The sequence below is a fragment of the Drosophila hydei genome, unplaced genomic scaffold (genome assembly GCF_003285905.1).
Source record: "Drosophila hydei strain 15085-1641.00,03,60 unplaced genomic scaffold, DhydRS2 tig00008140-arrow-arrow-pilon, whole genome shotgun sequence".
Taxonomy (NCBI): domain Eukaryota; kingdom Metazoa; phylum Arthropoda; class Insecta; order Diptera; family Drosophilidae; genus Drosophila; species Drosophila hydei.
In genome coordinates, this window is record NW_022045848.1 from 94,314 (window position 1) to 117,491 (window position 23,178).

Here is a 23,178-nt window from a genome sequence, read left to right on the forward strand (position 1 = left end):
TACTAATTTATTTAGTGTTTTATTCTCCAGAAAATTATTATAGATGTGAGTAGTGCTGTGAAATGTATTTTTGAACAATAAAAAAGGAAAAAATGACTTAACTAGTTGTATATTTATTTTAATCTCAGCTATTGAAGTGGTAAGACAAAGCGATTTAACTTGTCCGAATGGAATATGAATTTAATTACTTGTATTGTGTGTTCAAATGTGCGCAATTTTTAACATTTAATTATCAATAATAATTTTAATTTCTTAAACTTTGGTTGAAGCTAAAACATTTTAGTAAAACAAATTCCGGAACGAAGTGGGGACAACATCTAAATGTTAGTTTATTTTGAGCAGCTTTCGCTTATGTAATGACAGTGGGCGCATTGCGGCCAGTAAACTTCGGAAGCTGCGATATTTCCAATGCAATATCTATTAGCGGCTTTAGCATGACACCCGCCTGGCCCAGCACATTCTCTTTCTCATAAGAGTCGATGTACAAGCTACAGACAAAGGAAACACCATTTAATGGTAAATAAAATTAAATCAGTTATCTTGAATACTTACCGTACGGTAGCTCCTGAGCTGCCTGTACCACTAAGGCGCATCACAATGCGGCTGCCATCGTCGAATACAATACGCAATCCCTGCTTGGTTGCCAAGGATTTGTCAACAGGGTCTGTGTAGCTGAAATTGTCCGCCTTCTTGACTTTGTAAGTCTTGCCTCCGCTGGTAAAGCTCTTGCCTACAAATTCAGCAGCTATGATGTTTTTCTCCATGGTGGCCATCATCTCATTGCAGGGATCCAGATCACATTCCTCGTAATCGTAGCGTGTGAAGTAGTTGCGCCCATAGGTGGACCAATGCTGCTTTAGAATATCCTCGATACTCTTGCCCGTGTGTTCCATAACCGAAATCCACGCCAGCACCGCCCAAATACCATCTTTCTCTCGTATGTGAGCGGAGCCGGTGCCGAAACTCTCCTCACCACATAGACAGAGACGTCCAGCATCCATGAGATTGCCAAAGTATTTCCAGCCGGTGGGTACTTCAAATACCTCTTTCCCCAGCTTCTTGCCTACTAGATCTACGGCTGAGGCAGTGGGCATGCTGCGCGCAAAGCCCTGCACGCCATTCTTCTTGAAATATGGGATAGCCTCGAGGTAGTGTGCTATGACCGCCAATGAGTCGCTTGGGGTTACAAAGAAAGCCTTGCTGCCAATGATCATGTTGCGATCGCCGTCGCCATCGAAGGCGGCGCCAATATCATAATCTCCTTTGGCCACAGTCTCTACTAAATCCTTAGCGTACGTCAAATTCGGATCAGGATGCAGTCCGCCAAAGTCGGGTAGTGGAATGGTGTGAACCACTGATGTTTCTGTAGCACCCAACCGATTCAGAAAGATCTCACGCACATAGGCGCCAGTCACACCATTCATAGAATCTATACGCATCCTTAATGGCTTTCCATTCGATTTTCCGCTGACAAAATCGTGCAATTTACCAAAGTCAAAGATCTCCTCCATGTGACGCACATAATTAGCTACAGAATCAATGACCTCCACAACAAAATGCTTGCCGCCAATGTCATAATTGCTGACGCCCACCTTTGAGATGTCAATCTGCAGGGCAGGCACCAGTTTGTAGGCTTTTATACCAGTCGAGAGCTGGTAAATGTTGTTGGTGAAGGCATCGGGTGCAGGACCTCCATTCTCACAGTTGAACTTGATGCCGAAATCGTTCTCCGGACCGCCAGGATTATGCGACGCAGTCAACACAATACCACCTAGAAGAAAATTCATTTTTATTTACGATAATTCTTACAGAATATTTCATATTTTCTTTTTAATTGAAAGAATTTATGTATATTCATTCAATTTATTCGAATTTTGTGTTTTTCCTTTATCGAAATGTTTTGGAAACACCGATTTGATGACCTTGAGACTGACAAGGCGGCAATTAATATTAGAGTATACATATATATGCAATATATTTAAATAGCTTTTTTTTTTTCACTGAGCAAATGCAAATCTTTATCAGCTTCTATTCTCTGGTGGATTACAAGCTACCTGTAAATGTTGATTAAGTAACCGCACCTACCCAACGCTTTGTTGTGACGTATTAGGCTGGAGACGGCTGGCGTCGAAAGTATTCCATTCTGACCCACCAGCAGCTTGGCCACTCCGTTGCCTGCACAGATTCGAACAATGAGTTCAGCTGCCTCCTTGCAGTAGTAACGTCCATCGCCTCCTACAACCAGAGTGGATCCCACCAGAGCTGCGCCGTTAGCATCCAGAATGCATTGCACAAAGTTTTCCGTATAGTTGGGCTGCGTGAACACTTTCACCTGTAAAATTTAAATTACACAAATTGCAATTGTACATTTTTGATTTTAACTGACTTTTTTACGCAGTCCGCTGGTGCCTGGCTTTTGGCCTTCGTACGTTGTTGTTAGCTTGGTTTCTACGCTTAGAGACATGCTTTGGTTGAGCTTTCCAGTTGCTGGTTAACTTCTGACTGCGGGCGAGCTAGTGGTAGTACCAACAATTTTGTCTCTGTGTTGAAAAAAAAATTACTCAGCTACTGATTCTGTGTCGTCGCACTGATAAACGTATGACGCGGCTGTAGTGATATAAAGAAGCGCTATCATGCTGACTTAGTACGAGTTTTAACTTAAAATTAATACACTTTGTTTGGTATTGTTAATATTGCATTTCGGTAAACTACATTGTATCGAATAAATAAGTATACATGTTCGGTTTATATAAATTTTATGAATTCCAAACTAGTTGCAAATGAAAACATGTAAGCTGGTCCATTGTGTGTAGGGTGACAATGTCATTCAAGGGCAACCACAGGTGCCGGAAGCACAATTCACCCCCACTGTCTAGTGGCGGTCTTAAATGTTATAATTAAAAAAAAAGGATATTGAAAAACTAAATACAATTTAATGTATTGAACAAATAATCTGTAAATAATAGTTAAGCATCGTTCGTAAACATAAATTTAGTATGTTATTGTTTTGTTGCCAAACAGCTGGTCCGCCAGAGTTGTGGCAGTGCAGATTATAGTCGTGCTATCGTTATCGATGCTTGAGGTATCAATGCTAAATGTATTCGTCCGAAGTTTGACAGCCGACAGTTTACACGTCACGAAGCAGCCACGAGAAAGTAGCCGCCTCTATCGTCAGTCTGAATTTAGCTTAAAACAGTTACCAGCAGCATTTAATTACATTATTTCATGTAAGTTGATTAGAAATTAGGTTTATATAGTTTTTAGTCACTGACAAGTGTTCATTTCCTATCTTTGCGTTGGTATACCAAATTACACAAACTATTGCATCTAACCTTCCACGTCAACAAAAAAGTGAAACGTTCCAAAAAACTTTTATATTGTAGCATGTTTAGAAAAACGATAGCGTTGTGCGCCCTATTCGCTGTGCTCAGCGTTTGTGTCTCCGAGGATGAGACCCGTGCCCGCTTGCTGGTCTCTAAGCAGATTCTCAACAAATATCTCGTCGAGAAGAGCGATTTGCTAGTGCGCTACACAATCTTCAATGTAGGTAATGGAGCGGCTACAAATGTGCAGCTAGTGGACAACGGCTTCCATCCCGATGCGTTTGAAGTGGTTGGTGGTCAGCCATCAGCTACTGTGGAACGTATTGCACCACAGACGAACTTTACTCATGTCCTGGTAGTGCGCCCCAAGGCTTTTGGTTATTTCAACTTCACAGCCGCCGAGGTGTCGTACAAGCCTGTCGAGGAAGCTGAGACGGTATTTTTTCTCAGCATATAGTTTCTCTAGCAATGTTGCCAACACGTTTTTATTTTCAGCTCCAATTGGCCATCAGCTCAGAACCTGGAGAGGGTGGCATTGTCAATCTGAATGAGTACAACAAGCGGTTTTCGTCCCATTTCTTCGATTGGGTGGCATTTGCTATTATGACGCTGCCTTCTTTGGCCATTCCACTCATCCTGTGGCACTCATCTAAGAGCAAATATGAGCGTCATGGCAAGAACAAGAAGCATTAAGCACTGACTAACATTTCAAAGAGATTAATCCACTGGAGTTCCGTACAATATTGCTGCTATAATTACAAATCGTCCCATGCCTCGTACATTTAACCACACACGAACATCTATATAGTTTATTTTTAAAATTGTAAAGCGTTAAATCGTTTTAGATTTGATACGAAATGAGAACTCAAAAAATCCATTGAAAGTTTAAGCTATTTTCTGTGTCATTAGACTGGTTTTCTAAATAAAACATGAAATCAAATTTTAACTACAAACGAAGTTTTAATAAAATTTATATTACAAGTACTAGTTCTATCAAACTAAAAAATTAGTGAATTACGATAACAAGTACTTGCGCCCAAAGATATCCGCCTTCTTATCAAACATCGCTGATTTGATGGGCGTGTTGATTTTGTAAAACGCGTTCATTGAATGCTTAATATAGGTATCGTATATTTCATTAAAGAAGTTCTTAATGCCCTCGTCATTTTTGTTGTCGTGCACAATGATGAAGCGTATCTGGGACGCTGTAATGAAAGCGGACACAAACCACTGATTAAAGCGATCTATACTTTTCAACTGCATATTGGCTGTCTTCCATTTGTGCTCATCTACCAAATCTAATGCAGCATGTGCTATGAACTGGTTGAGATGCCTGTGATCCTCTTTCTGTAATACAGTTTGTGTAAAACATAAAACTAGTACTTATGAATGTACTTACACGCTGTTCTTTGTTCAGTGTGCTAAACTCTTTTTCGAATATGGGATTGTCATTGTGTCCAACTATAACAAAATAGTAAGTGGACATTGTTAAAAATTTATTGAATTAAATAAATAAATTCGCAGATGCTAAGAAAATGTTTTTACAGCTGATTGACATGTTTGTTAAGTTTGGCAACTCTGTTATCGAGAGTTGCCTACTTGTTTTTCTGAAATGTAGATCTCACCATTAACATTTTAATATTATTTATTTATTTAATATTATTTATTTATGTTTATTTATTTATGTTTTTAAAAATATAAGTTTTGGCTTGAATAGTAAATTCAATTGTTGGAAATTTTATTTTGCTTACAGCGTACTAGCCTACTAGCACGCAAGAACAATTCTTACTTACTTCACGAATACAAATACAAAAGGTCAACAGCTGAGTGTCAAAACGTAATTTTTAGTTCTCAACCAAATTTTTTAGTCAATAATAAGTAGACGTATGATCGTATGCTGCGGATGTGTGTGGCAGCCGTAATGTGGAGCAGTGAGCTGCTCTAGAGCTTACATAATGGCGGCGACATTGCGTCTTAGTGGTGAAATGGTAAAAGTCATCATCCATTCCAACGTCCAGGCGCAGGCCATACAAAATGTTGGATTAATCCGAAGGCATTTGAATAGCGAACTTACTACGGCTCTTCGCCCATTCTATTTTGCTGTACATCCCGATTTATTTGGCAAGCATCCTGAGCAGCGGCAGACCAACGAGAATTCATTAAAGCTGCTCAGCGCCCATCTGGAGGCGCTCTACGAGCATAGCTATCGCAATGATGAAGCCAAAGTGTTGAAGTTTTACGTACGTGAGAGTGCGGCTGCTGACAAGCGTGATTTGTTTAGGTTGGTCCAGATACGCATGGATCGCAGCACGCGTGATCCCAAGAAATTCATACAAGATCTGCTCGAATCCTGCAATCTGTCGACGGATTACATAAAGACCGTCAAGTCCCCGAAGCCAGCGAAAACACAGGACAGCATAGTCAACAGACCCAGCTACGATTATCATTACAACACGGAGTTTTCCGACTTTGAAACACAGTTTCGTAATGTAATTATCTATATTTTCAGCTCTATAAAAGCTAATTCGCGTGTTTTATAGGAAACAACCAATACGCGTCCAGTTCTTTCCATTTGGCTTGAGGAAAATGCTGCTAAAGCCAGACAAAGGGCTAAGGAAACATCTGAAATGGAAGCGGAAATTGATAAGCTTAAAAACGTTCTCGTCGGAGATTTGCAACTGCGCGATGCTCGCTACGAATGTGGCTGGAATATAGAGCATTATAGAGGCTGTCTCAAATCCCTGCAGCGCCTCGCTCAGACCCATGAAGCTGTGTTGAAGACGTTGCGTAATCGCGTTGTGGTCTTTGCCCCGTTTACAGGCATCAGTTTAGAGGGTCATGTGATGCTTTTCACAGGTGATGTGCAAAACAACTGGATTGACTTTATCAAAAACATTCCACAACATGATGCCTATCTAAAAGTGGTGCCAGTTTATGAACAGACGCTATCCCAGGTTCTACGCAGCATACAGATAGGGCGTCGTAAATTTATGCCCAAGCAACAGGCACGTGGCTATGCTAACTATCTTATGAAAGTGACGACGTCCCTTAACGATTACTTAAGCAAGCAGTTGTACCCGAAACATTGGCCGCAAACATTGAAAGAGTTCATAATTGTTGTCGAATCTGAAGCGGGTCCATTGATGGTCAGTCCAACGGGTCAGTTCATCACACCCGCCACCTGTCCCGGCGCCATACTCGTGGACTTCATAAGCCAAAATATGAAGCTGGCACGTGAACGCATGACCAAATATGAAACGGACAAATACATCGAACAGCAGCTGATTGAGGAGTCAATTACTCGATTGAAATTGAAATCATTAACTAAGGACGATGCCGTAACTCCAGACAAAATGATAACTGCTCTCCGTGATCTACGTCACTGCCAGCCTCAGCATTTCGAGCACATTAAGCTACATATATCCCATTACTATTCGGTGCTTACCGATGGCAATGTCTGTGTGCCCTGGGATTTTATTCAAAAGTAGCAAACAGCGCTTGCTTAAGCACTCATGTGCCTTACGATTGACGACAATAAGCATAATAAATTAATTTTAATATAAGTTGCCCTAAAATATGCTGTTTATGTTTCTTGTTATGCATATAACAAGTAAAGAATGGAGAACTGGAGCTTAGTCTTAGTAATATGAATATATATGGTAACGCTTCAAATAAAGCCTCTAAGAATGTCTCATAACTATTCAATATTAACTTTGCCATTTATTAAAAAAATTTAAATATGAGTTGCTTTGATATATGTATATTTCTGTATAACCCTTTCTCTATTTCGTTACATCGCTGCAATCCTCGACCCTCCAGACGCATTCCCTGCGATAGTTTTCAAATTCCAAGCTGCTGCGTGTATAAACATGGCGCTCTTCGCCATCCCAATGCTTGGGATCACCTCCACAGAGCATCGAACTACTTGTAGCAGCATCATAGAGGGCTACGCCACCGCCAGCAAGCTGCACCACTTGCCACCAAAAGATCGAATCGCGACTGTAAATGTTCTTCGTTACGTAGTTTCCAGTAGAGTGGTTGCTTGGCTCCATTAGGATGTAACGATTGCGCCAATAGGAACTGTAGAAGGCAAATCTTAGTGTATTATTCGCGCCACCGTTTCCTCGTTGTACATAGTAGGATGCCTTCTTCGGGTCGCGTTCGTTGGTGCAGATCAAATAGGTTTGTGGGCACTCGTAGATGTAGGAATTGTGGTTTGTCATATTGTGCAGACAAATCTTCTGTGCAGTAAAGAGGATTTTCTCATCTGGAGGCAATTGCTCGTACACCTTTTCACGCAAGCTGCGATCGACTTCCTGATCGAAACTGGGCTGCTCCAGTAATTGACGCAGGTTATCCTGGACTGCAGCTTTTCCATCTACATTCAATTTCAGCTCCGTCCGCTGCAGCAGCTGAAGATTTGCTAAGGTCAATTGAGTGACGCTGCCACTAAAGTTGCCTAGACGTTGCACCACACTGAGAGCCGACTCCAGCGCCAATACCGGACTAAAAAGTGCTTCCAATATATCGCTTAAGTAGTCTAGGGTGCTTAGTGTGAGTCGTTCAAGCAGTGCGGCGACTTTTGGAAATCTCGCACTGCGACTATCTGTGTGAAAGGGAGCCGCGAGCAAATGAGCGCTGCGCCCAATAAACTCATCATATACCTGCACCAGTAGCGCTGACGGCACCTGTGACTGTTGTGTAAGCTGGTCATAGAAATCCAGTACCTTTACAGGATCATAGATTTGCCCCATCTGCTGCAGTTCTTGCCACAGGGCTTCGTAAATGGCTTGCTTTAGTTCCAACGTATGTGACTGACTTGCCAGCTGTAAGACAAAACGTCCGCGCTCCCAATCCCCATTGATTTCAGCGCGAATAATGTCCTTCAAGGTAAGTGGTTTAACCTCAGTAGTAGTCCGTGGTGTTCTGTTGCCTTCCACCACATCGATGTGCAGCACCACATCCAGCGTAGAAACTGATGTATTCAGCACAGTCAGCAGTCTGCTGTTGGTGCTGTTGGCATACAGGCTATATCCATCTATTAAAGTTAGCGCCAAGAGCAACACCAGATAGACGGCTATTGACATTGTTAACTACTTTTGCAATTGGGAGCACGTAGCTTCTTATAGCGTAGAAATGGGGGCGGTTTATGTCTGTGATTTGGTCGAATATTTGCATTGGGATTTCTGGGTAAGCGAGAGACTGATAAAACAAATAAGTTGTCATTTAATTGTTTGTAATGCAATAATCTACAATTCCCATCTACAATAAATTTTATTTCAATTTCAAAAGCAAACAATGACGCTATCTGGCGTCTAAATCTGTGTACTATAATCAATAGCCGAAAGACAAAAGATGGCGCCAGTGGTGGTAGAAATTATCGATATGTACACGCTTAGACAGCACAAGTCGATAATCGATCGGCGCTAACTGTTGTCGTCGATAGCTTATTTTGAAAAATTATTTATTAGACTTTTATCTTAGGCCAAATGGCAACAAAATTACTTATATTTAATATCACAAAGACACACTTAGATTAATCGGACTATGAAAAATGCAAGACTACATACATCAATGAGTCGCTTTCGCTATTAAATACTTATTGGTTATTTACAATTTTGTGGAGTTACGCGATTGAATTGAACGCCGTAAAATGCTTGACCGCAGCTCCCCACGTGTTGATGCAATTAGTGAAGCGCCTGTTTGAGTGCCACGTACAAAGGCCTGTGACCGCACCTCCTCCACATCTGTATTGCATTTATCCTCATCGTCTAGCTGCTTGGCTAGACAGGGAAAATCCCATATACTCTGACCACGTCCAAATTCCTCCCCATCGCTCAGAGTCTGTGGCAGTTGATGATGCAATGTCTCTGGCAGCAGTAGCGCCAGCAAGCCGCCCGCTATGCCCAGCAGACCCAAGATTATGAGCGGTAGCACAGGCGATATGTTGGCCAGATAAACTACAAAGGGAGCTATAATGCTAGCCACATAGCCCATGATGTGTATGAAAGCAACGCCCTGGGCACGCACCACAGTAGGAAGTATTTCAGCTGCATACTGCAGTCCAATATTATAGCTAATGTTCACAAAGAAACGGCCCATGATGGCTAACGTGGCGGCGTATACGCCTACTGGCGCCAGTGTAGCCAAAAGACTGAAGATGCCACTGGCTACCATCGAGCCGCAAGCCAACCAACGTCGTCCAAAGCGATCTAGCGTAATAGTGAGCAAAGTGTCTGCAGGTAGCTCCGTAAAACTGGCCACAGTAAATGTGAAGAAGATGTCGAGACCGAGAGAGCCGACATTACGCACATGGCCATCAAAGACCAACGATATGGCCATCCATATGACAATAAGCAGCAAAGTGGTGCGACGCAGACGAGGAGACTTGAAGAGATCCAGCACAGAGTAGCTGGTATTCTGTGCCTCTTCCTGATCCCGCATGCGTTGACAGCTGTCACTAAAGTTCTGATACGTTTGCTCCGAAACTTGACGACCATTGCGATGCTGCAGTTGCCGCAGTATGGAAATGGCCTTATCCACTTGGCCCTGTGAGACCAGCCAGCGTGCCGACTCTGGCACAATGAGAGGTGTAAACACCACTAATAACAGGGGAGCTGAGGTAATGATGGTCAACAGCTTCCAATCAGCTACAAAGTAGGCAATCCAGGGCAGCAAGCAGGCGGCGCCAGTAAAGAATATGGCAATGGACATGTTGGCAACAAATGTGCGGTATTTGGGTCCCACATACTCCAGCACTGCGAACATTGAAAGAAATTCAAACAGATATATATATATATATATATATATATATATATATATATATATATATATATATATATATATAAAAGACCCACAATTTCACTTACCTAGTATATACATCATGGTGAAGCAATTGTCGAATGCAAATCCCACAAAGAAACGCATTGTGGCAAATTGCCAAAAGTTTTTAACGAATGCAGTTGCCACGCCCGCAACCAATCCCATCAGATTACAACAAATAAGAGCTGGAATGCGACCAAAACGATCCGCTACCCAGCCAAAGAGCAAGCCACCCACAATAGCGCCCAGAAAGAAAATGGATTGAGCATAGGTGGGCAGCGCAGCATCATCGCAGACCCAATTCTGTTCGGTGGCCACCGTGTAGTAAGGTATTTCCGTAAAATTATAAGACCAACCATTGCGGCATTTCACACGTGGCCAATTTGGATCAGCCATAATTTTGCCCTGGGCCATGACTTCCGTATAGTTGACATCGTACATGTAGCAATTGTTGTACTCCCCATTCACCATGGGTATGGACAGGGCCAATCTGTGTGGGTAAATTGAATGAAAGGTGTTGCAATTGGGTTAGTCAAGTTTCGAGTAACGAATGTCGAGGGTCATGAACCCATCAGGGTCAGCGACGCATTGTCTGGCCGACAGCTGAGAGCTGAATAGCATAATTATCTTGTGATCTTGACAAAAATGTTTTGCGATTCAATCGTGTTGTTACTTCTATGTACATACATATGTATATAATTATAGTCAACCAAGATTGATTTAGCGGAAGAAAGATTGAGAGGGGGTTTCAAAGATTGTTTAATTAACAATCTTATGACGGATTTATTTATAGTATTAACCGAAGAGCTGCTATGCCTTTACTTTGTAGCAGATCTATCATTATTGATATGTTATAAAAGGTGTAGAGTTGGATATATATACATTTATATGTGCACAGATAGGTATATAGCACATAGATCTCTATATGCCTGAGATATAGTTGTATCTCACACTCTAATTAACAAACTGCTTGACAGTTTTTTTTTATTAAATCAACAATTCACTTAGCACCGTATTCATTTTTTATGTAAATACTTTGATTGTGTGGAAATTTAGAATTGAACATTTGCCTGATCTGAACTCAATTTGCGTACGATTTAAAATTGTGTTAGAACTTGTATATGACAGTTGACGACGGTAAAAATTGCCCATGGATTCACTTCTTTTAAACGCACTTTTTTTTATATAACTGGAAAGTTCTAAATTTGTTATTCTTAAAACTTCATTATTTATGTCATAGTTCTATGCTTATATAATATATATTTTTAAGTTTAGCTCTTCTTATATGCGTATGACTACAAAACTGGTCTTAAGATATAACGAATAATTGTTAATTGCCCATTATTTGTAGCTTTAAGTAAAATAGAGATATAGTTACACATATAACTTTAACTTAACGAATTTCTTTTGATTTAAAATTTGAAATACCTTTATGAGTGAAAGGGATTGTAGACATCCAAGATCCAAGATCAAGATTTGATTTGCCATTTTGTAAGCTGTGAGCGAGTATTAAGCAGTCGCATATATCTATTTTTCTACCTGAATTTGTTCACTCGAGTGTATTCCATTTTCGGTTTTTCAATAATATATCTCTCGTTGGGAAATTTGTAGCTCGTGTTTGGCATCGACACACAACATTAGTTAGTTAGTTGTTCATACTTTTTTGTTGTTGTGGCTGTCGCTGTTACCCCGATTATTTCACTTGTGCGTCAACTGCGCTGCAACTGCGCTGTCGCAACATGCGCTACTAATTATGGCCTGGCTTACCCGGCTGGTCTACCTGACTGGCTAGCTAGCTAGCTAGCTGGCTGACTGGCTGCTTATCTAACTACCTCTGCCACTGTTTGAATTTGCCTTCGCCTCGTGCATAGCTCCCCTCCATAATCTACCCATTAATAAGGTTCTTTTAGCTTTATTGACTAAAAACTAAAAATTCCAATCGTTTCGCAAGGTTAGACGACATTCTAAGCCGCAGCACTTAGACGAGTTAATGGCTTTGATCAGAACACTCAAATTTGTTTCGTTTTTGGTTCGAAATTTAGCTTAGTTCGATAATTATGGGGAGCTGCAAACAAGTTATTATAATTTGTTTATTGTGATAGTTGAGCTTAATATTTCATAGAAATCAGATTTATTTATAAGTTTATTAATTCTGATTCAGTCCATTTCAGGGCAAAAACCTGTTGAACTCAAAGTGTTGTCAATCAAAATTTTTTCAAGATACTGTTCGATCGATTGAGTTTTGTAAAAGTTTTGCGGAACAGCAATGATTAGAAAACAAATAAATAAATAACTTCCGGACGTATGGCAATGGTTCTAAGAGCTGAGTTATATAAAAAATAATTTTGAAAATATTCAAAATTATTTCTGCTGAAATGCTGCTTAGAAAAACTTAGAACTTCTTAACTTTATATTCTAAACATTTCTATTCCTTAAAAGCTCTAAAAAATAGGGTTTTTAATGAACTCATGAATATCGGTTTCAGGAATATTTCGATCACTATTCAAGATAAAGTTGCTATTTTACTTTTCCATTCAGTAGCAAAGATCATATTATTTTTAAATATATATATATATTGTCTTCGACTTCTTACATGGACAAAATGTTCTATTTAAATGTTAAACAAGCAGGAATTTTAAAGCAAGCCCGAATCTAAAATCATATTAAGTCTTAGTTGCTATCTACTTATATTCAAGGGCGTAGTCTTTGAACTGTGTTCAATCTGTTACGAGAGATCACGTATTTAAATTGTTCAGCCATGCCATATGTCTACTTCTAAAGGCTTCTTTAAAAATTAAGCAATTAACATGACAATAAACCATGAATAAAATTGCCAGAATCAGCATAAATATAACATTAAAATTGTGTGCATTGGAGCCAAATTGCAAAAACAACATTCCAACTAGACTAGAAGTGCATGGAGGTTTAGTAGCAGCTATTAAATGTCTTAAGCCAACCAGTTAGCCAGCTGTGTCTAAAGCCAAGTAAAACTTGGCCCAGCCAGCTGCAATTGGCTAAAAATACTTTCGGAAATAATTCACAGTCAGAGTACGAAAAGTTTTAATATTACTAAAGCTCACCTGGCCTCCACATCGAGTGCATCCAACTCGGGCACATGGCACCAATGCTGCTCCGGTATGAGGGTCATGAAAATTTGGGAGAAGTAAACAAAGGCCACAAAGAATGAGAAGGGAATCATGCATAGGAAAAGGATCTTTTGATATCTTCCAAATTCGCCAATCAATGGCAGCAGATCATCAAAATCCATGGTGGGCCTCGCGGCTGCTGCCTGTTCCTTGCTTTTCTTATCCGACAAATCTAATTGAAGCTCCTTGTTGTTGCCACCGCTGCGACGCCGCGGCTGATTATCCGCACCACCTCCTCCAGCTTCATGTGGCTGCTCTTCGCAATTATATGCTTCATTGATAAAGTATGCTTGCTTCGCCTGGCCTTCCATGTTCGCTGACCTTCGCCGGTAACTGTGTCACTTGCCTATGCTTGTAATTTGAAAATTGTAAGCACTGAGCTCTACGTTTACGTTACGATAAAAAATGCACAGAAAAAGGCGCAATCCGTTCCAAAACTATAAAACTAAAGACACGAACTCGAGAGCGCACGCGCGCGTTTCCGTTAATGTTCTGCAACTGAACTGAGCACGCGCACCGGATGGCGTTTTTATATATCAGACACGATTCAAGCCGAGCTACATTAGCTTCGTTGGCTTCACCTGTCGGCAAGAACAACAGCCAAGAGAATTGGCAATGCCCCGGTAGCGAAAGTTGAACAGCTGTTCTCGCAGTCCAGCTGCTAAACCGGTCTCTTAAAGCCTAAGCATTATATGATCTTGATCAGCTGGTTGCCATTATTTTGATAATACATATATACTATATATAGATATCGACATATTTATAACGAAACGCTCCCCCAGCTGGGCTTGAATCATCCATAAACAATGCCATCAACTCTTCTCAATTAACATAAGCGAAGACCAACAATCTCCAAAGCGTCACAATGCCCATTCATATTTAAGATTGGGGGATTAACCCCCAATCGTCGCAGCTGGCATAGTCTGGATTGACTCACGCGCAGCATCCACTCAAAATACCGCCAAAAACCACCTACTTGATATTCACATTTGTTGTTTTTTGATAAATAAATACAAAGATTGTGCGCCTGCCCCCAAGCCTCAGAATTGTGTTGCTCGAATCTTTCAAATATTTTGCATAATTAGTGATATCTTCTAACTGTGATTTCTGCAACTTATAATGCGACTCCTTCAAAACATGTTTTCACATACAAAGAGCTTGTTACCGGTGGGCTCAGAGATGCGTACAATGTTCATGTGAACAGGTGAGTTAAGGCCGAAGTTCTCGACTGTAATGATAAGGGAATGTCAGCCTATTCATCAGCTATTTTATCCGTTTACTTATTACCTCTCCTAACCGATTATCAAATTATTTATTTACTATTCTATTCATACATTTATATATTTGCTGAAAATTAATGTGCCCAAGGTATCTAATAGTCGCGCACTATTCAATTGACTTGCTGTGTACACGCATTTAATGTTTTAATTAGCACCGTTTGCATCGCAGCTCATGGACAATAACTTTTAGATTGTGCTGCGATCTCGTTCTCATAGCCATACGCACTTGAACAGATTCGAGTTTAAACTTGAGATTTAAATGGCGAAACAACTTGCGAGATACCAGATTTGATATTTGAGTTTCGAGATACAGATATAAATAATTTGATCTGTCTAATTGGCTTCGGCGATAGGTTCGCTTTTGTTTGAAATGCCATTTGATATTGATATATACATATAGTATATATTATTAATTATTATTATATTATTATAAATGTTTTTTATGTATTTATTAATTAAGGATTGCGTATGAGCTGAACGTAGGGCGAGGCACTCACTTGAAAGGCTCGGAATCGGGACGATATAGGATCAGCAACAACGTTTGACGAATACTAGGTCAGCTGCCACAGCTGCTCTCCAGGCCAGGCCAAAACTTATCATTAGTCAGTTCATATATATTATGTATATTATAAATTATATATAAAATATACTCTTATTTCACCACATCGCGTTAATATTCAACTAATTAGTGTTTAATTAATACATATACGACCTCTTAAACAAACCATACGCAGAAGCATTTTGTATTAAAATGTATAATTTATATACATATATATTTTTTTATAGGATTTAAAATATAAAATATATATATTTTTTAAATTTTATATAAATACATTACTTATTATAATTGGACGTGTTATTTATCTTATATTATTCTTATCTTATCTTATCTTATTCGGTCTGTCTTATGTTATTCGTTAACACTGTATGAAGTTTCTTCAAATTTGTATACCCTGATCCCATTGAAAATGGGAAGTCAGGGTATAATGGTTTTGTGAAAATGTATGTATGTGTGTCCGTCTGTGGGAATGCGTCGATCTCAGCATCTATAAGAGCTAGAGACTTAAAATTCCGTGGATATTTAAATATTCGATAACTATTCGCATTTAATTGTTATCGAATAAAATCAGGATTGAAATGCAGTTAATAAATTATATCTCGGACGTCTTAAGAGCTAGAGCCTCCAAATTATGTATATAATTTTATGTATATTTTATACAATTCTGATTTTTGTTGGATTTTGGATACTTCCAAATTTTCCCAAATTCTTAAAATTTAAGTTAAGTTGGAACTAAAAACATTATGTGAAAAACATTAAACATTATGTGAATGCGTTTGCATCTCAACCAAGCCAATAGGATATGTAGATCATATGCTGAAAATTTCATTAAAATCCCTTAAGTAAAACAGAAGTTATTAAACAAAACGTTTGGCCAATTTGCAAAAGCACATGTCAGCAGCGCCACGCGCACGCATTTTGGGTGTATTCTTTTCTATTCCAAGAATCGAAATTGCGATCGAATACTGCTTAAATTCTCAGCAGCTACTCAACTTCAAATTTCCAACTCTCCTTGCAAAAAATGCAGTGGTTGCGTTGGTAGAGGTGACGCTCATATGCAGGTGCTAGACGCAGGGCTCAAGGCCGGTGGGGATGAATTATTCTTTATTGCTTTATTTATTTTTTTAAATTATGAAGTGGCGGTGTTGTTAGAATTGGTGCACGTTGCGCAAACAATCCGGGTTCTCGAATCCTGGTCTCGTAATGTCGTTTTTTATTTATTAATTTTTTTTTTTTTTTTGAATACTCGATACAAACTACGGAAAATATTTATAAACGCAAATAGGACTGGGATCAGGGTATCTCCTAATCGGGCACCCCGACTAGAGCTTTCTTACTTGTTTTAATTACGGTAGAGCTGATTCACGTTGCTTTTGTTAATGCCGCTTTTTATTTGTTTTTTATAGTAGCTATTGAAAACATTAAAAAACGCACATAGAACTGGGATTAGGGTGTCTACTAGTCGGGCACACCGACTTGAGCTTTCTGACTCGTTTTTATTACTTTCAATTTTATTCTGTATATGTATGTGTGTATAAGAGTTATAAATTAGTTAAATAGTTGCTTTAACCGTTTCATTCAGTGCAAATTTATTTGAAGTGCAAAGAAGTAAGTACATAATGATATATATGAATGTATCCATCTACCTGTATAGACGTGTTAATTAATAGAATATTTGAGGTGGAATAATTAGATATTATATGTTATCTATAAACAAAGCCTAAGGAAAATTTTATTTGTGAATGGAAATAAATGAAGTATTTTTTATCAATTATTTATTCTAATTTGTTTCACTCGATTCAGAAATATTAACGCATTCTGAGGTTTGAGACTTAGCTTTAATTTGGACAAGGCTCTAATTAGTGCAGCGACATTAACCAATTTTTATTTTATTTGCTCAACTTATTTGATCTAATGAAAAGAAAAATAAAAATTCTATTAAAAAATTGTTCAGTTCATTTGCTCTTGACCCAAACAAAATGCTACGGTTTCAACAGAAACAAAGGACAGACAAAGCTCCTTTCAAGGAAATTCCCAATTATTGGTTTATTATACTACACGCGCCAATTATCAACTCATCATAACTAGAAATAGCCACAATCAGTATTCCATTGTAAATCAAAGATTAGAAATATGCGATTGCTCAAGATATATGATGCAGTCAACTCGTATTATGGCTATAAAAGACTGTCCACTTGGCCAAGTTTCTTCAGTTCTTTTTAACATGAATTTCACATGTGCTTTGATTCTGCTTTTGGCTGCCGTTGTCAGCGCCAATGAAGTGGACTGGAAATCCGTGAAGTCATTGGACATTGAGCCCAATGTGCCCATGACTCGTCGTCACGATTCACCAGCTGGACGCATCACAAAGGGTCAGAATGCTGCACGCAATCAGTTCCCCTACCAGGCGGGTCTCCTGCTCTACGTTAATGGTGGCGCTGCGTGGTGCGGAGGCACTGTGATCAGCAATCGCCATATTATTACCGCTGCTCACTGTACAGATTCGCTAACCACCGGTGTGGATGTCTACCTGGGTGCTTGGGATCGTACCAACAGCAAGGAGGTGGGACAGCAGATAATCTTCGTAGAGACCAAATACGTGATTGTTCATGAGAACTGGCAATCAGATACAATTACCAATGATATTTCCATCATCAAGCTGCCCGTGGAAATCGAGTTCAACGAATACATTCAGCCAGCCAAGCTGCCCGTCAAGAGTGGCCAGTACAGCACATATGCTGGCGAACAGGCTGTCGCCTCCGGCTGGGGCAAGACTACAGATCGTAAGTTCTACATAGGATTACTTTCGAGTACTCTACTAATTAAGTTATACTTTTTGTAGAGGCAACCGCTGTCACCGACATCCTGCAGTATATTACGGTGCCCATCATGAACAACTCGGGCTGTTCACCTTGGTTTGTTGGTGCCGTGAGCGCAACGAACATTTGCATCAAGACTACTGGCGGCACCTCCACCTGCAACGGCGACTCCGGCGGTCCTTTGGTCTTGGCTGATGGTAGCAACACCTTGATTGGTGCCACTTCCTTTGGCATTGCTCTTGGTTGCGAGGTTGGCTGGCCAGGCGTCTTCACACGCATTACCTCCTACCTGGACTGGATCGAAGCTAACTCGGGTGTGGTTAACAAGGGCAACTAAATACCGATTTAGGCTTTGAATAAAGTCATTATACGTCTAATAATCCAAAGAAAACGATTTTAATTTAAGTCAGCTATCGGAGATAAAAAAGGGAAAAAAAGTAACATTAAAAACAAGTAAGAGTACTTTAGTCGGTACTGATTGACTTGCAGATACCCTGAAGCTTGAGCTCTGCAGATTGCGCAGATTTGCGTATGAGCTATACTTAAGTAACCTAATTGTAGAATATCTTTTCTTCCAGATGGATTTTCCTAATAAATTTTCAGACCATAATAATGCTACTCAGATGTTTTTAATTTCCAAAGAACTAGTCTCTGGTATTTGAACCACATTTGTTGCAAATAAAGTCATACTGTGTAAGGGATATACGAGTATATAATACAATTTCAAGTCTCTAGCTTTTTTGGTTTTCCAGGTCGATGCATTCACACAGGCGAGCATAACAGGCTCTGATTAAGAGTATATACGGCATGTCGTTTGCCACGTCTCCTTCTATATATATACATTTTCACAAAACCATTTTCAATGGATTCGGAGTTTGATTATTTTGTGTGCACTTTAAGATTTGTTTCTCTATACAGATATATTTACTATACATATAACCATTGAGATAATTATTAAGTAATTAAAAAACTATCTGTAATGGAATATTATAGTAAATGCAGCTGCTTTATATAGCGATAAATTGTATTTATCTTATATTTTTATAGCCAATGTGGAATTTATGGATCAGTAGAAATTTCCGCAATCATCGTAAATCAGTTCTTTCGAGCCTGATAAGCAATATTATAAGAACGGTTAGCTAATTGTTTAGCTTTTCTGTGGCTATAAAAGATTAGGCCCACTGGCCGTGTGGGTTCAGTTGATAAATATGAAAAACGCTCACGAATTGGTGCTGCTCCTATCCGTCGTAATCGGCACCACAGCCGTGGACTGGCAGTCCCTCAAAGCGGTAGACATTGATCCCAAATTGCCAATGACTCATCGCCATAATGCGCCCGCAGGTCGCATAACCAAGGGCCAACCTGCTGGCAGAAATCAGTTTCCTTACCAGGTGGGACTCATGCTGTACATAACAGGCGGCGCAGCTTGGTGTGGCGGTACTTTGATTAGTAATCGGCATGTGATCACGGCGGCTCACTGCACGGACAGTTTGACCACTGGTGTGGACGTCTATTTGGGCGCCTGGGATCGCACCAATAGGTCGGAGGAAGGTCAGCAAATCATCTTTGTGGCAACCAAATACGTGACTGTGCATGAGGAATGGGATTTAGATAACCTAACCAACGATATATCCGTTATTATGCTGCCAGCACCAATCGAGTTCAATGAGTACATTCAAGCCGCCAAGCTGCCCGTCAAACAGGAGTCGTACAACCTTTATGCAGGCGAGCAGGCGATTGCATCCGGCTGGGGCAAGATCAGTGATAGTAAGGATCCAAATTGTATTGTTAACATTAACGTCACTAAATGGGAAACTCGTTTTTGCAGGTGCAACTGGTGCCACCGATATTTTGCAGTACATTAATGTGCCCATCATGACAAATTCGGGTTGCTCGCCTTGGTATGGAGGTATTTTGACAAATAACGTCATCTGTATCAAGACCACCGGCGGCATCTCCACCTGCAACGGTGACTCTGGTGGTCCTTTGGTCTTGGCTGATGGCAGCAATACCTTAATAGGTGCCACCTCCTTCGGTATTGTTTTTGGCTGTGAGCTGGGCTGGCCAGGTGTGTTCACGCGGATCACGTCGTATTTAGATTGGATCGAGAATAACACTGGAGTGGTTAATAATGGTTATAAAGGACGGTTTGCTTAAAATAAGGATTTATTTTGTTGAACGCTTGGCAGCTACAAGAAATAAAAGTCGTATTCGGATTTCGGTTTGGAATGTGGTCGTAGGCTACTATTTTCGGACGCATCCTCATCGGACAGTGGATGATGGATGTCCAGTTCGTCGGGTATGTCATCTGCCAAGTGATGATTGCGCTTGTGTTGCTGCTTTGAATATTTCTTGATATACTGATCAAAGAAAATGGCCTCAGTGGTGTCTTGGTGCGAGTGGACGCCTGTCTCATCGCTAATCCAGTCCAGGTAAGAGGCCACCTTGGTGAAGGCAGCCGGATAGCCGCGATCGCAACCATATATACTGCCAAATGAGGTGATGCCAACCAGGACACGTTTCTTTGAGTGGCGACGCTGTAGAACAAGCGGTCCACCCGAATCGCCATTGCAAGTCGACTTGGCATTGCGTCCACTGGTGCAGATGTTTGTCCCACGAAAGGACAACGGAAAGTTTCGTTTACATGTCCGATCATCGACTATCTGCAGTTGGACATAGCGCAGTACATTGCTAATGGCATGCACACCTGTAGCATAACGGCCCCAGCCAGATGCAATTCCCAATTTGTTTTTGAAGCTGCGATACTCGTAATGCCGCTTGGGCAACTGAATGGGATGGATGCGCTCTGACAAAACAACAAAGATAAGTTGCGGAAGCAAAGATAAACTATGCATTAGCTTACCATTAAAGCCGACTGCATGTGGCAGACGCACTAGCGCAATATCATCTTTTAAGCGTTTGGGATTCCAGGTGGGATATATGTGAAAATTACTGCTCGGCACCATAAGACGCACCTGTCCCGATTCCTTGGCATTCTTAATTTCATTTGCGCCCAGAAAAACTAACGCGCGTTTAGCCCTGCAAAGAGAGAAAGGGTAGAAAGGGTATTTGCTTAGTTAAACGTAAACTTGACTGTCAATTATGCTATGGCCTACATGTCCACACAGTGTGCAGCTGTTAGCACATGTTGCTCCGAAATAAGCGAGCCGCCGCACCAATAGAGACCCTTGGGACGCTGCAGTAGCATTCCCACTTGATAGGGAAAACAATGTGGATTTCCCACATCACCGCCAAAGATGCGATCCATGGCCATTGCACCCTCTGGCAGCATGCTATCCAGCAATGGTGTTGTTTCCAAATTCAACACCAGTGGCTCTGGTTCCGCTGATGTGTCCGCAGAAGCTGTTGAGCTGTCGCTGATGCGGCTATCGTCATTGCTAGCGCTCATTTCCGCATCCAGTTCGGCGGACAGGGAGATGGTTGATGGCTTTTGCGACAGGGGCATGCCAAACGGGCCCGGATACATGGATACTAAGTACATGGGCTTCACCTGTTGCCAGTCGAGTGCAACAGCCACATGGCTGCAGCAGCACCAGGTCATCCAGGTGAGCAGCAACAGCAACAGCCGTCGTGCTGTCAATGTCGTAATAATTGAAACACTTGCCGACTGTAAAACCATTTGCGTTGCTTTTTCTTGCTGCTCACTGCTGGCGCACGCATTTAATATTTAATTTGAACTTAATTAAGCTGCACACATGCACACATGCATAAAGATACATGCACAAACAGTCTGTTTCCTCTTTTAACTGCGTTTGAAATTGTTTCCCGTTTGGTTTTTGAAAAGCCGTTACGGGGGGGGGGGGGGGGGCGAGTAAATGTTTGCTGCCGTGATACTTTCCTCAGTCTTCGACTCTTGTTGTCGGTCAGCGTCTCGCTTACAACTGTGGTGGCGCGCGCATTTTGCAAGCATTTTTATAAACTCTTTTCTTTTCCACAATTTCATTGCGGGCTTACTTTAATTATTTCGTCTACTTTGCTGCATTAATTTCGACGTCGACCGCAGCAGAAACGGCAACAGCGGCGTCGTCGTCAATTGCATTCATTTCAATATACTATTTTTGCATTTGCGCTCTCTTTGCACTCTTTTGCCCCCACTTGCACTCTCTTGGTCACTGCACCTATCTCTCTAGCACAAGCCTTCTTTCTCTTTCTGTGTTGCGACCTGTGTGTTACGCTTGCGCTTTTATTATGTTTTGTTGTATTTCTTTTGACATTTGTCATTCGCCATTTGGCGCCGACTTCTGCTTTAGTTTGTCATGTTGTGCGTGCGCAAGCAAAATCTGGGCAAACATCGTCGACGGCAATATCTGCCTGCTGCCCACTTTTTTCTGTCCGTTGTGTTGTTGTTATTACCATTAACGGTTTGAAAAGTATATATAGCTGTAACTCTAGTTACTTATCCTCTACTTGCTTTGGCGCTATTACATCACGTGTGTGTGTGTGTGTGTGTATGCTTATGTGTATGTGTATGTGTGTGCACGTGTGTGTGTGTAGGCTGTGCAATGCGCAGCATGCGGCAAATGCTTTCATTCAGAAATATGCCGTGTGCAGTTGTTTTTGTTGACGGCAAATGGTAAATGAAACAAAAAACATTATACGATACATTTGTCTTTCGCATTGTTTGGCTCTGCTATGCCCCGATGTCTACCCTCTGCATACCACATAAGCACCGATTACATGTATATTTTGGTCCACACGGTGGGCTGTATTTTGTTCGCTTACCTGCAATGTAATCACACTTATAACTTGTAGATTTTACGGTATGTGCTGCCCACTGTGTCTTCAAATCTGTTATTTTGCTTTTTTCTTCTTTACTTAAGCCAAGGTTATTGCCAGGGCACAACGGAGTTATAGGCAAATTAACAGCATTGTTTGCAGTTGTTTGCATGCGAATATACAAAGCTGAAGAATTTTCGACAGCAGGAAATCTTGACTGCTAAGTTGCTGCATATATTTATAATTAAATTAATTCGTTGAAATAACTTTAATTTGGTGTTGAAAGTATTTCTTGGTTTGTTGGTTGGCATTATTGTTTTTGTCGATTTAGGAAATGCGGCTCACTTTGCCTGCCTAGCGAAGCAAATAAATCAAATCGTCTCGCGATTGGTGATATGTTCAAATGTAATGAGGCTAGCAACAACAAAATACAATCAGCGGCGGCTGCACTAGAGCAACTATAACAATAGTAGCACTACCAACACCTCCACC

General features: G+C 40.7%; 9 protein-coding genes across 12 annotated transcripts; 4 read left to right on the forward strand and 5 right to left on the reverse strand.

Annotated features, from left to right (window-relative positions):
* Positions 1–158: 158 nt before the first annotated feature.
* LOC111596939 (phosphoglucomutase) lies at positions 159–2,733 on the reverse strand. The gene is made up of 4 exons (XM_023311391.2): positions 2,387–2,733; positions 2,086–2,332; positions 553–1,771; positions 159–488 (listed from the first exon to the last, which is right to left on the reverse strand). Exons 1-4 carry the CDS (start codon positions 2,462–2,464, stop codon positions 350–352), a joined length of 1,683 nt encoding a protein of 560 aa, XP_023167159.1. The 5' UTR covers positions 2,465–2,733; the 3' UTR covers positions 159–349.
* Positions 2,734–3,097: 364 nt separating this feature from the next.
* LOC111596940 (translocon-associated protein subunit beta) lies at positions 3,098–4,169 on the forward strand. 2 transcript variants are annotated; one of them, XM_023311392.2, is made up of 3 exons: positions 3,098–3,227; positions 3,353–3,759; positions 3,819–4,169. In XM_023311392.2, exons 2-3 carry the CDS (start codon positions 3,385–3,387, stop codon positions 4,014–4,016), a joined length of 573 nt encoding a protein of 190 aa, XP_023167160.1. In that variant the 5' UTR covers positions 3,098–3,227; positions 3,353–3,384; the 3' UTR covers positions 4,017–4,169. The 2 variants fall into 2 exon arrangements, with proteins under 2 accessions (XP_023167160.1, XP_023167161.1); XM_023311393.2 differs by having other exon boundaries at positions 3,099–3,227; positions 3,384–3,759.
* A 94-nt stretch (positions 4,170–4,263) lies between these two features.
* LOC111596941 (probable trafficking protein particle complex subunit 2) lies at positions 4,264–4,899 on the reverse strand. Its single transcript, XM_023311395.2, has 2 exons — positions 4,723–4,899; positions 4,264–4,670 (listed from the first exon to the last, which is right to left on the reverse strand). Exons 1-2 carry the CDS (start codon positions 4,807–4,809, stop codon positions 4,338–4,340), a joined length of 420 nt encoding a protein of 139 aa, XP_023167163.1. The 5' UTR covers positions 4,810–4,899; the 3' UTR covers positions 4,264–4,337.
* A 240-nt stretch (positions 4,900–5,139) lies between these two features.
* On the forward strand, positions 5,140–6,975 carry LOC111596947 (T-cell activation inhibitor, mitochondrial). Its single transcript, XM_023311403.2, has 2 exons — positions 5,140–5,812; positions 5,864–6,975. The coding sequence occupies exons 1-2, from the start codon at positions 5,279–5,281 to the stop codon at positions 6,809–6,811; spliced, it is 1,482 nt and encodes a 493-aa protein (XP_023167171.1). The 5' UTR covers positions 5,140–5,278; the 3' UTR covers positions 6,812–6,975.
* A 45-nt stretch (positions 6,976–7,020) lies between these two features.
* LOC111596948 lies at positions 7,021–8,646 on the reverse strand. Its single transcript, XM_023311404.2, has one exon. It carries the CDS (start codon positions 8,408–8,410, stop codon positions 7,106–7,108), a length of 1,305 nt encoding a protein of 434 aa, XP_023167172.2. The 5' UTR covers positions 8,411–8,646; the 3' UTR covers positions 7,021–7,105.
* A 223-nt stretch (positions 8,647–8,869) lies between these two features.
* LOC111596942 (organic cation transporter protein) lies at positions 8,870–13,779 on the reverse strand. 2 transcript variants are annotated; one of them, XM_023311396.2, is made up of 3 exons: positions 13,226–13,779; positions 10,193–10,635; positions 8,870–10,081 (listed from the first exon to the last, which is right to left on the reverse strand). In XM_023311396.2, the coding sequence occupies exons 1-3, from the start codon at positions 13,600–13,602 to the stop codon at positions 8,934–8,936; spliced, it is 1,968 nt and encodes a 655-aa protein (XP_023167164.1). In that variant the 5' UTR covers positions 13,603–13,779; the 3' UTR covers positions 8,870–8,933. The 2 variants fall into 2 exon arrangements, with proteins under 2 accessions (XP_023167164.1, XP_023167165.1); XM_023311397.2 differs by lacking the exon at positions 13,226–13,779 and adding an exon at positions 11,574–11,644.
* A 3,541-nt stretch (positions 13,780–17,320) lies between these two features.
* Positions 17,321–18,559, forward strand: LOC111596936 (brachyurin). The gene is made up of 2 exons (XM_023311387.2): positions 17,321–17,913; positions 17,973–18,559. Exons 1-2 carry the CDS (start codon positions 17,355–17,357, stop codon positions 18,284–18,286), a joined length of 873 nt encoding a protein of 290 aa, XP_023167155.1. The 5' UTR covers positions 17,321–17,354; the 3' UTR covers positions 18,287–18,559.
* A 598-nt stretch (positions 18,560–19,157) lies between these two features.
* On the forward strand, positions 19,158–20,106 carry LOC111596937 (brachyurin-like). The gene is made up of 2 exons (XM_023311388.2): positions 19,158–19,716; positions 19,778–20,106. Exons 1-2 carry the CDS (start codon positions 19,158–19,160, stop codon positions 20,104–20,106), a joined length of 888 nt encoding a protein of 295 aa, XP_023167156.2.
* Positions 20,081–23,163, reverse strand: LOC111596935 (chymotrypsin BI). Of its 2 annotated transcripts, none has more exons than XM_023311385.2 (3): positions 22,693–23,163; positions 20,813–20,988; positions 20,081–20,755 (listed from the first exon to the last, which is right to left on the reverse strand). In XM_023311385.2, the coding sequence occupies exons 2-3, from the start codon at positions 20,913–20,915 to the stop codon at positions 20,139–20,141; spliced, it is 720 nt and encodes a 239-aa protein (XP_023167153.1). In that variant the 5' UTR covers positions 20,916–20,988; positions 22,693–23,163; the 3' UTR covers positions 20,081–20,138. The 2 variants fall into 2 exon arrangements, with proteins under 2 accessions (XP_023167153.1, XP_023167152.1); XM_023311384.2 differs by lacking the exon at positions 22,693–23,163 and adding an exon at positions 21,066–22,398.
* Between the last annotated feature and the right edge of the window lie 15 nt (positions 23,164–23,178).